The sequence below is a fragment of the Pezoporus wallicus genome, unplaced genomic scaffold, assembly GCF_028554395.1.
Source record: "Pezoporus wallicus isolate ANWC-B61680 ecotype Strahan unplaced genomic scaffold, APGP_CSIRO_Pwel_v1 contig_4012, whole genome shotgun sequence".
NCBI lineage: Eukaryota > Metazoa > Chordata > Aves > Psittaciformes > Psittacidae > Pezoporus > Pezoporus wallicus.
The window spans coordinates 1,543,614-1,561,552 of record NW_026637828.1 but is presented as its reverse complement, the minus strand read 5'-3'; the positions used below and the strand labels follow the sequence as shown (position 1 = coordinate 1,561,552).

At 36.4% G+C, this 17,939-nt stretch overlaps 1 protein-coding gene across 7 annotated transcripts in view; it reads left to right on the top strand.

The window, feature by feature from the left end:
* The window catches only part of SNX29 (sorting nexin 29), a 117,948-nt gene that overhangs the window by 6,600 nt on the left and 93,409 nt on the right, over positions 1–17,939 (top strand). For all 7 annotated transcript variants that reach the window (XR_008972019.1, XM_057407913.1, XM_057407912.1 and 4 more), the window contains exons 4-12: positions 47–171; positions 1,057–1,237; positions 2,301–2,371; positions 3,217–3,465; positions 5,363–5,729; positions 6,403–6,521; positions 9,179–9,257; positions 9,762–9,844; positions 17,257–17,320. Coding sequence is in view for 6 of the 7 variants with exons in the window: in XM_057407913.1 (XP_057263896.1) it covers positions 47–171; positions 1,057–1,237; positions 2,301–2,371; positions 3,217–3,465; positions 5,363–5,729; positions 6,403–6,521; positions 9,179–9,257; positions 9,762–9,844; positions 17,257–17,320 (1,338 nt within the window). In the remaining variant the exon portion in view is untranslated. The remainder of the gene's footprint in view (positions 1–46; positions 172–1,056; positions 1,238–2,300; positions 2,372–3,216; positions 3,466–5,362; positions 5,730–6,402; positions 6,522–9,178; positions 9,258–9,761; positions 9,845–17,256; positions 17,321–17,939) is intronic.

Sequence of the window (17,939 nt, the reverse complement as noted above, 5' to 3'; positions counted from 1 at the left end):
AGTTGATTGTTCTTTTCACAAGATCTCTTTACAAATTCTGTTGCAGAGTCACTTGTTTGTGTGCTCAGTTTGAAGCTGTATTTCAGCATGGCCTGAGGAGGAGCCGAGGACTAGCGTTAACAGCAGCAGCCATCAAACAGGCAGCAGGTTTCTCCAGTAAAACTGAAACAGGTAATTAGTTAATCTTAATGATTCTATTTTAAGTAGTTGATAAGTGCAAGTGATGCAATTTCTAATGGAAGTTTTAGGTCTCCAGTCTGCTGGTAGCATGCTTAACACTTGGACTCTCAGTAAGCAGTGAAAGTGGTTATTGCTTTTTAATTGTGTTGTAATTTTCATACCAAGCTTTTCTAGAAATGTTGGTGTTTGGAAATCTGCACTTCCTGCAGTTCCATCATGAATAGCATCTTTGGCAAATATCTTGAATTCTGATAGGGATAAAACATTTACAGTTACTGAGGTAGATTTTTGTTAGCTCCAATTGAGAAGGTTGAGGCAACTGCAAAACCTGCTTTTTATCAATATTTGGGAACAGGGCAAGGAAATTATATTGGTGGAAAGGGGTGTTGTTGCGTTTTAAATATAACACTTTTTTTTTTTAAAGTAACATGAATTTGTCATTTGCATGTCTGTAAATTCTGGAGCTACCTCTTCTTTTGGTCCTAGCTTCCAACATTTCACAATCGGCAACATTATAGAATTCTAAAGAATTATTTTACTTTGCATAATACATTCCCAGCTGAACATTAGAACCTGCTCTATGGGTGACATACTGGTTTGAATGTGCTTTAAATGTGAATTTAAGAGTTTAATGTTAATGTGTGTGTTTTTTTCAAGGAGGTGAAAAGTTCTAAGTGCTTAAATAGCCCAAGTTCTGTAGAAATAAATAATCTATTTAACTGTTGAGTTGTATTAAGATGCTGAATGATTCACCTTTGTTTGAAGTTATATACCATTACCTGCTGTTTTTGGAAAATTGCATGTAAATGCATTCAGATGTGAGTTTTTTTTGATGTGTTTTAAAGTATTATTATTTCTACTTTTTTTTAATTCCAGAGCCAGTGTTCTGGTACTATGTGAAAGAAGTTCTGAATAAACATGAACTGCAGCGCTTTTGCTCTCTGAAGACAATTACCACAGACATTGGTAGAGGCCGGGCCTGGTTGCGCTGTGCATTAAATGAGCATTCCCTGGAAAGATATGTTCATATGCTGCTGGCAGATAAGAATCGACTTGGGTACTGTATTTGATATCTTTGTAATGCAGGAAATGTATGGACAAATGAAGTACTGAGATTAAAACGCCCAACCAAAAAATACAGCTGCACTAATACAGTGTATTAATTGCTTTGCTAGCAAACCCACTTAATCTTATATTTTGTTCATTTCTGAAATTTTAGCAGCCATTAAATAGTGGCTTGTGCCTATATCAACATGTGACCTGAAACTGGCTTCATTCTAGCACATGAGAATATTTGCTTCTATCCTCATCTTGATTTCCATCCTCTTTCATAACTCCCTTTCCCATTCTTTCAACAGTATTTCTCACTGAGACCTTGACGCCAGGCTTTGAGGTGCCCCTTTCATGCTGTTCACATTGCACACAGTTGCAGCCTTGATCTTAGCAGTTCATCAATGGCAACTGCCTGGGGCCTTTTGGAGATGCTCATCCTGTAATTGAAAAGCAGTCCAGCAATAGGTAGCTACTATTGCATATCACTTGAAACTGGTTTTGTACTGGTTTGTGAACCTACTGCAGAGTTACTGAGAGTAACTTACTATGCATTGTGAAATCTGAAGATACTTTGGATGTGTGAAATGCACTTTAGTTCACAATTAACTGAGTCCCAGCTTTTCACTGGTACATCTTCAGCTTCTCTTCTTTCTGAAAAGTTGGGTATCTTCCTTTTTTGATGAGTTTGATCAAGTCCAGGGGATTCAGCAGAAATCCGTTCTTTTCATTTGGCTTAGTAATTACAGTCAACTGTAGTTATTTAAAACCTATATATGCAGTGTAGCAATAGGTATAGAGAAATATTGTGACTGCTAATGTAGAATGAACCTCCTTGCCCTTTGTGGCTGTTTTGTCCATGTAGAAATGCAGAAATAAAAGTGAAGATAAAGTACTATGTAGCATGTCTTTGATAACTGTTCAGTTTCCTCTATTTCAGAACTCCAGGACGTACAATTTAATCTATTGGGATACTCATACTTATTTTTCAGAGTTTTCATGTCTTTTAGAAGTGGAACTTATGTTAATACAGGACTGCATATTCTCTTATTTTCTGTTTCAAATTGTAGTGTCTTCTATGAAGACTGGTCTTTTATGATGGATGAAGAACGTTCTAGTATGATTCCTACCATGGCAGCTGGTAAGACTTTCTCTAAAATGCTACTGCTATTCAAAAAAAACATTCCAAAATGTTTGGAATTTTGGAATGTTACATCTGTTTCTGGTTGTGGGGAGCTTCTCTCAAGTGCTCTTTGCTTATGTGGAGAATGTGTGTCAGATGCAGATTCAGGGTGAATGCTAGTTTATGCTATGAATTGATGAACTGTTAAAATACTGGATCTGTCCTTCCTACAGTTAAAAAGCCTTTCACAGAAGTTTTCTGACTTCATCAGTCAAGGCTAGCTTCTTTAAAAACCTAGTGCAATTTCAAGAAAACAAAATGGGTTATTCCTGACTAGAAAACAGCAGATAGACTTACTATAGTAAGACCCAAATTATAGGTAAATACATGAAAGGAGAGTAAGAGTAGGAATGATAATAGAGAAATGACCACAGACGTGATGTGTTATTACCATGTACAACCCTTTTCTCAGATATGTGGTCACGTGCTTCATTCTGCAAGATAGGGTTCATGTAAGTTTTTGTTAATAGAGTTTAGGAACCAACAAATACTTAAGTTGCAGTGAAATGGGTTTAAATAGAAGATTATAAATAAACATGTTCACAGTACTTCTTATTTAATGTGCAGCTGAACAGCCATAAAGATAAATTCAGAACTGATGGCATCAGCTTGAATATGATCTAAAAAAGAATGAATGGTACATGACAGAATAAGAATTTGTGCATGGTGAACTGTGGGAAATTTGGGGGAAGAAATGTTTTTCATGTTGTAGCTTTGTTAAGTCTTAGGTTCTATATTCATAACTTTTGTATGAAGTATATAGTGAGCTTTTGGTCTTATTTTTCCCTTTCTTTTCTCTGCAGGTTTGAACTCCATTCTTTTTGCAATCAACATTGACAATAAGGATTTAAATGGACAGAGCAAATGCACACCCACTGTGTCTGATTTGTTAAAGGAATCAACGCAGAATGTAACCTCGTTGTTGAAAGAATCCACCCAGGGTGTTAGCAGCCTTCTTAGAGAGATCACGGCATCGTCTGCTGTCTCGATTCTAATAAAACCTGATCAGGACACTGACCCACTTCCTGTTCTCTCAAAGAGTGTAAATGCTGGTAAGCATTTTTGCAATGTTTGTCTCATTCAGCAACTTATAAAATTCTCAAGTGTGTTAAAATAACTTTTCCAGTTAAATTTAATGCACAATTATGGAACAAAAACCTGAAGTGCATTGCACATGTGAAGTATTTGAGTGTTTTATCTCGTGTCACTGCGAGAGGGAAGCTAAACGATATCATTGGTAAAGTGCTTTGCTTGTGACCTGAATTTCAATTTCTTATTAATGAGATAATACCTTGCAGTTTTTCGTGTCACGATTTTTCATTATTAATATGTTTTCCTCTGGCACTTTATCATCCAGAAATGCACTGCTATATATCTGTTAGTATACATCAGATAAAAATAATAGCTTATAATCTTCTTCAAGCAGCACCCATGTTTACAGTCTGAATTTCTCTATGAAGCAGGTAATTATCACAAATGAAAACTTACACACACTTTCTACTTTTACATATGTTAGTGTTGCAACCAGTTTGTAGGGTGTTAGTTATTAACAAAGATCCAAAGTCTTAATCTTTTATAATTAAGCAAAATGTGTCATTCATTATACATATTCATTTCCAAAAGTAGCAGAGGAATATTTTATCATCTTTATTTCCAGAAGCTGAGCTGGAGAAATATTTTGCTTTATTAAGGTACCAAGTGTTTTTCAATTGGGAAGCAAGGTTTAAGTTTAGGCTTTAAATTGTTTTGAGAAAAAAGAAGGAATGCCACATGAGAATGCTGTCTGCTAGGAATAGAACTTGAGATAAAATCTATTTCTTACTGGTATTTAAAAGAGACTTTGTCTCAAAACAAACTTGTGGTAAAGCTTTTGTTGTTTCCCGCTTTAAGTGAGCATAAAATAGTAGCTAATACTTGGGATAACGTGGTAAGTATAAAAAAGGCTTGCAAGATGAAACAACAGAATAATTGACAATATTCTGCATATAACTCTACAACATAATGTACCATATGTCTACAGTCCATGTGGATACAGTACATGTAATGTACAACTTATAATAAAAGGTCACTTGGGTTTATTCAAATGCCATTGTATGTTACGTGCTAGAGCAAGTCAGATGTTCTCATTAAAGTCTATGTTCTTTGCTGGAATTCTGTTTGCATTCAGAATGGGTTTTAACATCCTCTAACTCATAGAAATATGTTAATATGTTTTGTGGATATAACAGCTGGACTCGAATTAAAACAGTTGAGTCCCAATGTGAGTGCTTGGTGAGTACATTCCTGGTATTTCTTAGAGGGCTTCAACTTTGCAAGACCATTCAGCCTTGTGTGCACATCAGAATCAGTGTGGAGAGGTAATCATTCAAAAGTGGGTGCTGTCAAGGCATAGGTATGATGTATTTAAGAGGATTTCAGTGTATTTCCAGAGCAAGAGCCAATTACCCTTTGAGGGATCAAGTTCAGTTTCTTTTTCTGAAGACTTGACTGCTCAGTTTCCAAAATACAGGCAAAAAATATCTTTTATTTGATTGCAGACTGATTGGATTTTGTGTTGTGAGTTTGTTCTTTTTAATTTCTTCTTTGCAGAAATTTTGTGTTTTCTGTACTGTGTACTCAGACTCTTCAATATGCACTAGCCATATTCCTTGGGAGAAAGGGACACCAAGCCAACTACAATTTTAAATGTAATTTTATAAGGTTGTTGAAATTTTTCCCTGTTCTAATTGTGTGCTGTTAGGAATGCACTTCTGAAATGTATTCTAGAGCCTGAATTACGTAAGGCATATAAAATAAAGATGGTAGTTAGAGACTTAAAAGCTGATGTGTATGGAAAGATAATGAAAGGCCTCATAGATCTAAGAGGCTTTTTCTTCTTTTAGAAGAAGAAAACAAGTGTATTGCATTGTTTCTCTTTCTAAACTATGTAAACCTTTATATTGCTACTAGATTTGAAATGTAAAAAAGACAGAAAAAAGAAGAAGAGAGTGACTCATATTATCTCATTTGATGAAGAGGAAGATGACCACAATTTGGGGGACACAACAAAGACTCTGATTACAGAAAGTTCAGAGGAGAGTGTAGACAGACCTTCAGTTTTTGCATCACCCTCATCTGAAAGCATTCTTGGGAAGAGTTTGAATGGGAGTGAAACTAACCATTCATGGAAGAGCAATTCAGTGTTCCTGAATGGAGAGTATGAATACCAGAAACTAGACGTTAAGAGCATTGATGATGAAGATGCAGATGAATATGAGCTGTATGGAAAATCATTAGGAAATAAAGACACAGAAGGGGAAACGGAAGCTTCTGAAAAGTAAGTAACTTTGCAGGAGCCATTTTCCAAGCCTTCCCCACTCCCTTCCTCCATAAGTACTGTGTGACTCCATGAGATCTGTGTGACTGAACTATAGGTTTTCTCACACACCTTCACCCTTTCCTTTATCTTCTTCCCCCTTGTTTAAACCATTTGGGCACTGCGGTGATGGTACTTTGCTTCTAAGTTCCACTGAAAACCAAACTGACTTGTTTTCAGACTTGTTCTCCTTGAGATTCTTAGTTGTTGAAATTGTTGCATCATATACCCATGCTATAATTCTGGCCTATTTGAAATGTCCTTATTCTTAGTATGTTTATCAATTCTGTTTTGGCTTCACAGTAAACCCACGTATTTTGAACAAAGTAAGCCTGTTATCATCAGAGCAGATAATTAAACAAGACAAAACACAAATGAGGGAAAAAGAAGTAATTTTAGCCACTAGGATGACCTCTCAATTTCAGACACAGAAATCCCTCTGGAGAAAAAGAACTTCCTGTCTCATTTTTTAAATAATCTGATCTTGAATGAGTTTGTCTGAAACAAGAAATTGGCAGGTAGATTGAAATAAAAGATTTTTCTGGCAGTGATATCTCTGAAAGAAACCCAAGCATTGTGAACGTGAATACTGACTGTATAAACAGGTTGTTCTGTTGGTTTGTTTTAAATCTAGGCCTCATGAACTAGGCACATGCAACTCTCAGATATGCAGTTGCAGTCCTCTGCAGGTCCTGAACGATGACTCAGATGTTCTATTTCCTGTCAGTGCTGTTGGCTCTTACTCCCAAACAGGTATATATTTTAATTTACCAAATTCCAGCAAACTTTATAACAGAATATTTAGTATGGGATAATGGTAAGAAATAGTGGAATTGTAAGGGCATAGGATATATTGCACAGCTCAGATGGGAGGTTCAATTAAAGTTTATTCTAGATCTGAATCAGAGTTCTCCATTGAAGTAGATATTTAGTTGAGGATTTGTCAGTGTCAAAATAAACCAGAATTTTGTTGGGATTAAGATGTGGTCTTGTATGGTATTTTACTAACGTTTAGCATGGTTGAATAAAAAGTGTCCTTACTTGTTTTCTAGATATCACTAAGCTGGAATAAGCTGCAAATGTGTTTGGGACTTTGAATTCAAATTAATCTTGACAGAGTGGAGAAAGTATCTAATATTGGATGCAGTTCAGTAGAAGCTGTTACCTGTTTATATACAGGATGACAAATGATTGGCTAGGAAATACATCTTTGGAAAAGGATGTGGGAATCATAGAATGGTTTGGGTTGGAAGGGACCTTAAAGCTCACCCAGTTCCAACCTCCTGCCACAGGCAAGGACACCTTCCAGTAGAACAGGTTGCTCCAAGCCCCATCCAACCTGGCCTTGAACACTGCCAGGGATGGGGCAGCCACAGCTTCTCTGGGCAACCTGTACCAGCACCTCAGCACCTTCACAGGGAAGAGCTTCTGCCTAAGATCTCACCTCTGTCTCCCCTCTGTTAGTTTAAAACCATTCCCCCTTTTCCTGTCACTGCAGGCTGTGGTAAAAGTCTCTCTCCAACTTTCTTGTAAGCCCCCTTAAAGTACTGAAAGGCCACGGTAAGGTCTCCCCAGACTCATCTCTTCTTCAGGCTGAACAAGCCCAGCTCTCTCAGCCTGTCTCCAGAGCAGAGCTGCTCCAGTCCTTGCAGCATGTTCATGGATGCACTCAGCCATACTTTGTTTTTTGCTTAACGCAGGGTAGGATTGGCTTCTGGAGCTGTGAGTGCCAATTGCTGCCTCATATGTGTATTTCATCCATCAGCATCGTCTAGTTGTTTTCTGCAGGAGACCCACTAATTACAGTGGGTCACAAGCTGGCAGTGAATTAGCAGTGATGTGCTTCCCACACTTCATACAGACATGCATAAATGAAAGTATCATTTGTAAATCAATGCTCAGTTGGCTCTGATGATGCAGTTTGAGGTATTGCACTTCAAGAATAATGTGGACCATTTGGTGAAAATCTTGAAGCAAGCAATGAAGATAGTCAGAGGTATGGAAAAGAAGAGCTGGTGCTTTTACAGCGTGTGTATTGCTACCAAAGACAAAAAACTTCCGCCATTTGCCGCATCCACTTTCCCCAGTTAACATTTTGCTAGCTGTTCATAAGAACATTGCTTTTATCAAACTTTGGCTATGTATTCTTATTTCTGGAACCACTTAAAAATGTCTTATTGGTAGTAAAATAATGTTTTAATTATAAGATTTTTCACATTTTTTGCATATGTGTTATATATGCTCAGAGTTTAAATGGACTGTTAATAGAAAAAGTGTAATTCAGTCCTGTAAGATTGGTGATGAAAATAATGTGAATTGTCACATAATGCGGTGCTGCTCTCTGCTGTCCATGTACCTCTTCAAAAATGCCAGTGGATCAAAAAAAAAAAAAAAAAAAAAAAAACATTTTTTACTTCTTTTTTGTACTTTCACTTTTGTACTTCCATTTTCCTTTTCCAGTTTGTGAAGGATTGGATGTAGAAAACATTTAGTTTGTGGCATTGTATTAACTATTATCCAGAAATGGTTAGAAAAGGTCCATAGATTTATAAGGGTTTGCTGATTGCAACAGTTTGAAATCTGGAATACAAGTAAATGTTCCTGTTTCTGGGGGTGGGTATATTGTGGAGTGGGAACTCACATTAACTTTTTCCCTTTAATTCCTGATTTTTATATTCTGGCCTGTTTTAGCTCATGCTTTTAGGATAGTTTTGTGGTAACTTTGTAACCCTTAAATAGTAAGATGCAGGAAACATCAGTGAAATGTCATTTTTGTTTCTTTCCACCTGAGCTACCTTAATAACAGGCCCAGTGATGTGTATGCTTTGATCCTGACAGTTGTGAATCTGCAGACAGATGCATATTATCCATGCTTTTTAAAAAATATCTGTCTGATTCCTGATGTTTGGTACCTGGGCTTAAAGAGCCATGGAAAAGCATGGTGCTCTGTAAGGATTGCAGAAGGGACTGGTGTCTGCGCAGGTTTTCACATATGGGGGACTAACTACAAATCCTTTTCCTGCAAGTCACAAAGAGATTCATAATGAGTGTCAGATGCCATGTTAAGCTCCTGAGACTTGCAAAAATCACTTCAGTAAGGAGTCACTTCATAGCTTTGCAGCATTGTTTTCAATGTAAAATGTACATCCAAGTTAAAACTTGGGAATTGTGCAATACTACTTCTTTTCTAGACTGAAACTGTGTTCCTAAGGGACTTTACAATCCTGCTGGCATTTGGGGTGAATGTGCAGAAGCCAACCTTGGAGAAGGAATTTAAAGTGTTTAAAAGCTTTAGTAAAGATGAGTATTGCTAGTTAAAAATTTAACTACCTTTCTTCTGGTTTTGTTTTTGGTTTCGTTTTTAAGTGCTGTTAGCTGAAGAAAGCTAATGTTTGTATATTCTACTGTAGATAACTTGGAGAATGGAGAAGGACATGAACACGTTCATACAGTAGAACTGGTTCCAAGAAGGTCTGATCTTCCTTACAGGTATGTTTCATATATTTTTTCCTTAAATGAAAAGATTTTCACCCTGTAGCTGCCAATTTCTTACTGTTCCGTAATGCGTAGATGCTCAGTGCTGGGAAGCAAACTGTTCCTCAGGGTACTTTCTGCAAATGTTTGGAAAGACTAATACAAAAGCCTATATCCCTTTACGCATAGTTTCCTATATTGAACTTTTCCTAATTACCTTGAAGTCACATACTCATGTCAAATAACAGGTAGAATCACCATCCTGACTTTGAAAATAGTTTTTTTTTGTTGATTCTTGTTATTTTTTTACTGTATTCTTCATGGACTTTTGATGTGGATTTTTTTTTTGGCGTGTATTCTTAAATCAGACTCACAACAAATATGTTAAAAGATAATTAAATAAAAGTTGATTAAATATGGGTGAATATGATGATAATTATAGTTTCTGGAATTCTTTTCTAAGTTTTGAATTCAGGATTTTGTTTTCATTTATTGATGAAATTGTACTTTTATGACTAGAGTGGAAGTCAGTCCTCCAGCTCAAGTGAATGCTTTCAGCAATATGTTGCCTTCAGCCACTGTGCCAGAATCCATGACAATTAGTAAGTACTTCCTTGATGTATCTAGACTGCTGGAATTAACTCTGTCATTCTCAATACATATTTTTGTTTCAGTAAGGTCTGTTCAGAGAGGCATACAGCACTTCATTCCTGATACGCTGGCCATATTAGAAACAATTGCTCTAAAATGATTCTTGAATTGGCAGATCCCAGGTTATTGTTCATTGCAGCTGGTGTGACATTAGGTTCTCTTTCCCCAGAAAAGTTGATGTCATCCTTATACTAGATGTGGCTTAAGTACTTAAATGAACAATAATTATTTAATTCTATTAATGTCTTTAGATCTCTGCAAGTTCTGAAAACATTAATGGTTAGTTCTGATCTGATCTTACTCATTTTGCCTGCTTTTATTAAAGCTTAGTCAGAAAAAAGCCTGAAACTAACAAACCCAGAACTCCTTCTGTGTACATTCAGTATATGGTTTTGTTAGGGAAATCTGCTGCAAACATAAATATGGGCTTTCATAATCAAAGTTCAGTTAAGATTAAGGTTGGAGTACAGTCGTATTTTCAGTGGTGTTAAGAGTTGAGCTGGACAGGATGAAATAGCCTTTGCTGTAGAAGGGTATTAGTAGAAGCACAGGCAGTTTGTTTACCCCTACCCCATTTTTAGGCTTTTTTTTTTTCCCTTCACAAAAGCTTGTAGAAGAAAGATTTAGTTCTTAAACTGATTAGCATGTAAGCCAGTATGATTTTATTTTCCTCACTGTACAGGAAATTTGTAAATGAACTGGTGGATATGGCTTTGTTCCTAAAGCTCCGGGGTATGTGTGTTCTTTTTTCTTAATTTAAATATGTACAGTTTCAAATTATGAGATTTGGGAATGTAGAAGTGGTGCAGCCAGGATTGTTTTCTGAAATTGATTTATGAAATCATCAGAATGAATGAACCCTTACAATACTGTAATCTCGTGTTCTAATGTCATGTTCAAATGATATCTGTGTCAATGTGTGTTAAAGGGGGTAGACCATGCACTTTCACTGAGTACTGTTTTAGGCTCTGGTCTGAGCCTGCTGACAGAGCATTACCAAGTACTTTATGAAGGGTAATAGCTAGTTTGAGACTTTTAAGTGACATAGTTAAATGTTGTACATGTGTAGATTGTTGATAGTTACTGTGATACTTTGGTCACTTGGATATTCTCTGCTCATATTATTACTGCAATATCCTTTTGTTCTTACTTTTTTTTTTTTTCTGAGTAATAAAATTTTACGGAGCACTCTGTCTTGCTGTTGTTGTTTGTTGGTGTAGTAAGTACCAGCAGGGGCCGCAATTGATCTCCTTTAGTTGCTCAGTTCCTATGTGTAGTTAACAGCTATAAAATAGAAAGTAAATCTTGTGATTTTCAATTCTTGATGCTTAGCAATTTCTAAATGAAAAGAGCCACAGGATCAACAGAAGCATGCACGCTACCATCAGTTCCCATTTCAGAGAAGGCTTTGGTGGGAGGAAGGGGGAAAGTATGTGAAAACAATTCCAAAACCAGTGAAATGCTTAGGAAATAATCTAATTGTCATTAGAACCAAATTCAGCCGACTGTTCATATAAGTTAATGCCTTTAAAGCATCTGATCCCAGATACATTCAATAATAATTTCTTTCTCAAGTTCATTGTTACTAGTTGCAGATCCCCTGGGCAGCAGGAATTCAGTTCTGTGACAAAGCCAGATACTGAAGCTCTTTTTTTTTATTGCAATTAGCAGAAGATTTATTAAATGGTGAGGCTTAGAGCCTGGTTGCATAGCAACTAATTCTAACACATCAGAGAAGAAAAATGGGATGCAATAGTGCAAGGAGAAAAGCTGTGAGTCTCCAGTGACTGGATTTTTGTGCTTCTTGCTTCTGCAGACAACGCCTGAAATGAAATTTTGGGTGTTTATTCTTTTCCTCCTTTCATTCCAGCTTACTAGCACAGTACTAACCCTTGCTTGGTTCTTTTGACATGCAGGCCAGAAAATTGTGTTCTGAGAAGCTGTAATTTAGAATTTCTGCCATTTTGAATGATCTTCCTGACTTTACGTCAGCACATTTGTCATGTAGAGGTCAACTTGGCAGGAGATAGAGCTCAAAAAATACCACTCGAGAGAAATCCTCATCTGCAGAGGGTTCCACTGAGTATAGAAGACATCCTTTGAAACCTCACCCTACTTTATGGATTATTCTGTATTATAACCAATTTTATTAACAAGTTTGTCAGAAGTTTTGTATTTATGTGCCTATTCCATGTCATTTTCCAGTGTGTAAAACATTGCATTTACCTTCTCATACTTGAATCACAAACAGCTTTGTTTTCTCCAATTATTGTCATTGGAAGATTGTATTTTCAGCATTTTTTACACCATCAGAATAATCTGTCCTACAAGCATAAGTCTCTCAGTTTTGCTTTGCAGTGGAAAAAAGGGAAGTTCCAAAACTTTAATTTTAGAAGGATGCTACTTGTGTCCTTCTGTACAAGGTTCTTTGGCTATAGTGCTGGTTTTAGTAAATAAGTGGGCACCTGTTTTTACCACTATAATTTCACTCAGTTTTTAAAGTTGGGTGTAACCACAAAGGTTAGCAAAGGGTGTAGTGTTGTACATTATTCTCTATTTTTTCATATGTTCTGGAAAAAGCCCCCAGTTTTTTCATGATCACTGAATAACTTTAATGGATAATGAAACCTACATACCATATTTTGATCTTGGTACGTAGGTAAATAAGGTGTATGTTTTATGTACTTTGTCCTCTAAATAGCTTTTGATGTGTTTTGTAACTTGGTTGCCACCACTTACTGACAGCTACTAAATTCCTGTCACTTCTCTGAAAGAGAACTGTGGAAAGAGTGTGTATAAATTTAATCACTGAGAAAAAAGCAGTTCATCTTATGGACTTCTATTTTTTCATCAGGACCCTACTAAACAGTACCTGTGTTGTCTAATTTGTTTCCTACTACGATTTGCCTTAATAGTAGTAACATGACAGGATAATATTTGCAGAATCTTGGGGCACTAAATAAACCCTTAATATCCAGTGTTCACACAGGCAGCTTAGGGAGCATGTCTTTAAAGGTCAGACTTCTGATTTAAGATGTAGATCATCTGTTGGAAGTTTATTTGTTTCTGAAAATATCTGTGTAAATTTGCACTGTGGAAAATAAACCCAAAAAGTCATTCCTGTAGCCTGTTCCCAGCCCACCCTGCTATTCCATCTGCAGGATTGCAGGGGAGTGCTGCAAGACCTTGTGTACAAGAGAGATGATTTCACTTACAGCTCAGTCTTCATAACAGGTGATTGCAAATCAGACTTTTCCAATCTTAACAGCAGAAGAGTTGTTAAACTTAGGACTTTTCTGGAGGTTGCTGGTAAGTTGGCAGGTGTTTCTTAAAGCATGGCATTTCTCTATGTATTTCATGCTCTGAATGTGACCTTACAAAAGCTTTATAGGAGTTAGACTTTTGCATGTAGTATGCAAGGAAATTAAAAAAGGTTTTGGAGGAAATATCTGCTTTATTAGCAATTAGGCACTACGGATTAATTTCAACAATAAAGGACAGTTTTGGGGGTTTTAAAAAGTGAAGTTTAATATGAATGATTTAATTTGCATATTCCTTCATTTTTTATCAGTAAAAAAAAAACAAACCATAAAAAAGACCTGGTTTGGAATTACTGGTTTGCACATGGAAGTTGTTGCAAAAGTAACTCTTAAGATGACACAATTTTCAAGACTTTACTAGTAATCTCGTATATGTCTTTATGAAACTCTGATTATCATATGAATTTTGAAGTATGCTGGTATTGAATGCTGATTGTTAATAGCAGTTGTATAGCTCTTTCCATTAGTGTTACTTTACAGACTGTAAATGACACCAAGCACAAAGCAGTTCAGAAATGGGACATACGCATGTTTTCTGAAGTGGGTTGACCTGGCCATCCTCTCACTGTTACTTAGGAGGAGGAAAAAGATTGAGGTTGCAAAGTCCAGAAATAAAAAAAAAATACCTAGTGTATGGTTGCTGCCACAACACTGTTTTTTAAGGTTTTATTTATTTATTCCTTTTTCTAATGTACACAATGAATGAGATAGAAGTCTGCTTAAAAAAAAAGATTATGATCATACACTCATCTGAGAGGCAAGTACAACATAGACAAAAGCTGAGGAACTGGATGTTCTGGTAGATCTGAAGTGAACCTGCCATGGTGCATGACACTGGAGTTACTTTGTCTGTATTCAGCTGACTCTTCTGACATGCTCCTAGAAGTTTTCAAGAAGCATAAATGAGAGTAAGAAATTATGATTTTTTTTTTTTAAGTTTTGAATGTTATGCTTGAATTAAATAGGAAGCTGCCCTTTCAGTTATATTGTTACTTGCATCAGAAGATGATGAAATATAAGGTTTTGATTTTTTTTTTTTTTTCCTTGGTATCTCTTCATTTGATTACACAAGTGAATGTCTGACTCTGTTATATTTTAGGTGGATGGTGAGGTTAAAGAGGTGTTGAAAAACTGTATAGTTCTTGTGTTTGTTTTGAGTAATTGGTAGAAAATATGACTGCTTAATACTCACCACTTCAAGAAGAAATAGCATAGGTACAGCAATAAAGCAAAAGCACTGCTAGGGTAAGCACAGGCTGCACAAGCCTCCTTAGCCCGGACTGTGTTTGTGTTGATCCTTTCTTCCACATCTCCACTGCTGCATGTAGTTGAACTAAACTAGTAAGAAGTACTGAGTATGAAGTCTGTTTGCTTTTGTGGTCCTAAATTAAGCGTTAGTTTTTGTGATAATGCAATGTACAGTTTCTTCTTTGCTGGGTCACTACAGTACTGTCTATTCCATAACTCTCAGAAAAAATTAGGCAAATGGAAATAAAAAGCATTTTAATGTCTTTTATTTCTTCTCCTTTTAAGCCAGCCATGGTGTTTTAGCAGAATCTTGCTTTCATGCTCTGCTTTCTTGTGTGTGTGTTGGAGAGGGGAGTGAGAGAAGATAGGATTTCAGTTCTACTCATGCAGAAGATGCTGGATGGAATGAGGGAAAGAAGATTAAGTTATTAGGCAAGTTAAGGTTGCACTTTGAATAGGTTGGTAAAATTGGAAAAATGAAGACAATTTATAATGGCTTCACTGTTGAAGTGTTAATAAATCAGGGCACATTTAAACAGACTGAGTATGCGTATGGGCTGTTATTGTAGAGCATTCACCCCAGCATAGGTGCAGAGCCAGAAATACAATGACTTGTCTGAGTATCAATGGCTTTAATTTCTTCAGAGTCAGAGAAGTAATAGAACTAACTCAGACTGCACAATATCATATTTTAATGACATTCTTCAAATGTTTAAAATATCATTGGCTTGTTGCTTTCTTGAGGAAGATTCTGAATTCAGCTTAATCATTTAAGACATTCATTTTGTTAGTGTTACCGTACTCAAGGCTCACTATGGATTTGTTTTGCTTGTGTTGTACACTTGTAGAAGGCTTGAACACTTAGTGTTCTATTTTGCTCATCCTTAGAACAAGTTTTTATTTCACAGATAGGCTGATGGATTGTGGTCCACTTTCACAACACTCCATATTATTTTTCTGTGACTGTTACAGCCCACCTATTTTCCACTGCCAAAAAATCCCACCAGCAAACCACAATATAACACAACCAAAAAAAAACCCCTCAAACCCCCCAACTTTTCCAGTCTGCCCTCAGAGTGGCAGTGTCTCCTATGACCAAAAGAATACTAAGAGTGTGTTGAGTTTCATGGTGATCAAGTTTGATATAGCTAAATATAATACTTTACCCAATGATGGGTAAAGCAAGCTGGAAAGGCCTTTATACTGCAAGCACAGCCTTAGGAAGCCCGTTTAAAGTACTCAGATAATAATTTCTACAGGATCTGGATATTTTAATTTTTCAGAGAACATCTAGAGAACTTGTATAAAGATGCTAAGTTACTCCGGTAAAGTAATCATTCTTTCTGTGCTGAATTAATGAAGTGCAAAATCCCTCTAATGACCTACTGAAAGGTTTCTTGCTAATGTCAGTTAGTTCTCAAGCGCTAGCGTGGAATGGGTAGGAAAATAATCATCGTCTTTCTTCATGGCCAGAGAAGCAGAAATGTTTTGGAAAAAATCTAGCATGAAAGATTGATTGGTGATGAATGATGAATTGGATTGATCGATGTCAGGTGATAGGAGGCTCCGACTGAGTCCTGCCAGGGGGATTTGCCAGCAATGCCAGCGTGGAATTGTGGTGTCTGTACTGACTGATATGCTCGATTGATGTATTGGAAATGTTCATATTTCATCCACTACTGGAGTTCAGCAAACTTAATCTGGCCCACAGGACAAAAATGTTAAGTTTGGGTGTGGTTTTTTTTTTCTTTTTTTTTTTTTTTTTTAACTGGCAAAAATCTCTGTAACTATAGACAATATCAAGGAAGCAGAGACACCTTCCACTAGACCAGGTTGCTCCAAGCCCCATCCAGCCTGGCCTTGAACGTTGCCAGGGATGAGGCATTCAGATCTTTGAAGGCCTGTTGTATTTCATGTATTCATGCAAGATCTGGAAGCCAGAATCTGTTGTAGAAACTGTTAATATTTTTCTCTAAATTTATAGTAACTAGTAATAGTGCAGCTGTACGGTTACGTGGTGAAAGCTTTGTAATAGCAGAAGGATTCAAGTTGAGGCAGTGTTTAGCTGATGTTTTTCTGCATGGTATTCAGCTACCCTGGTATTACTGTTAAACCTAACTCTAGGGAAGTCCTTAAAAGTTATAAAAGTCAGCCTTTGTTGGACAAAAAAAATTCTTGGTGTAATGACAATGTGGTTTTTTAAGGTATTTATAGGAAATGAAAAGGTTTGCACAGGAAATGGTAAGATCTTAAGGTCCTTCCAACCCTAAATATTCTATGATTCTATGATTTGGAAATCCCATAGTCTTTAAGACATTCTTTAAGACTGAGTTTGAGAAGAAATGCTGTGAAGAAGCAGTGATGTTTTCTCTGTTCTGGTCTTGCTGTAACAGTTGTATTTCCTGAGTCTGAATTTCTAGAATAGAAAACAAGCAATTTGAAGTTAAGCAAGTAACAGCGTATCTTATTAGTATGCAAATAGTGAAGTAGTGAGAAGGTGCATTGTCCCCATATGTCTGTGATTAAAACAAAACAGCTGTAGCCACAGGCAAATTTGTCAACATCTGTGTTAAAGCCAGAAGCAGCCTAGTTAGATTTGATCAATACTTCTGTTGCTGTGTTGTATAATACCATTTTTGAAGATTGCTTAAATTAGTGGTCAGATTAAGAGTGTTTTTATGTACTTTTCTAATAGCAAATGATGCTGGCATCATCTTAAGTGTGTTGCTGAATTAGTGCCACTATGTACATGACTATACACACAGGAATTCATCTTTTCTGTCCCTTCTCTTTAGATGAACTTCGTCAAGCTATCGTGGCCATGATGAATAGAAAAGATGAACTGGAAGAACAGAATAGGTAGTTTTCTTTATCTAGTCAAGAGAGACTTAATTAAAAAATGAAAATCTGTTCTCTAGTACAAGCTGTTCTTTGTGTAAAGCTATGTGTAATTTTTATGTAATTTTTTTGATGTATATATTCTTCTGTCTGCAGGTCAACTTTTTCCTTTAAATTCAAATCATATATAACTCTTTCTCTTTGGAGCTTTGCTAGTTTTGCTTTTGTAGTTTTTTAAAACCAAAACTTATAGCCAAAAGATTCTTAAGATCCCTTAAAGCAGATTTCCAAGTGAGTAAAAGCTTCTCCTACACATAATTCAGAAAATTGCCATTCTGGTACAGAAGTGCTGTAGGATGGCTAACAATGTTATGCTGAAAGTGGCTGTTACTTGTGTCTTGCTGTTCACTTGGGACAAAATGACGATGTAAAAATGATAAGTGGCTTTTTTAAAATGCTGTCAAGCCTACTTTGTATTTATATAGCCTATTGGAACACATGGCTAGATGAATGAAAATACAAATGTGTTCAAGACATACTGTTGTTATGCTGTAGTAGGGCTGTTTTGGTAATTTACATTTTTCTGTAGATAATTTAGAGTTCGTTTGTTTTAGTATCGGGACTACCAGCTGATCCCCTT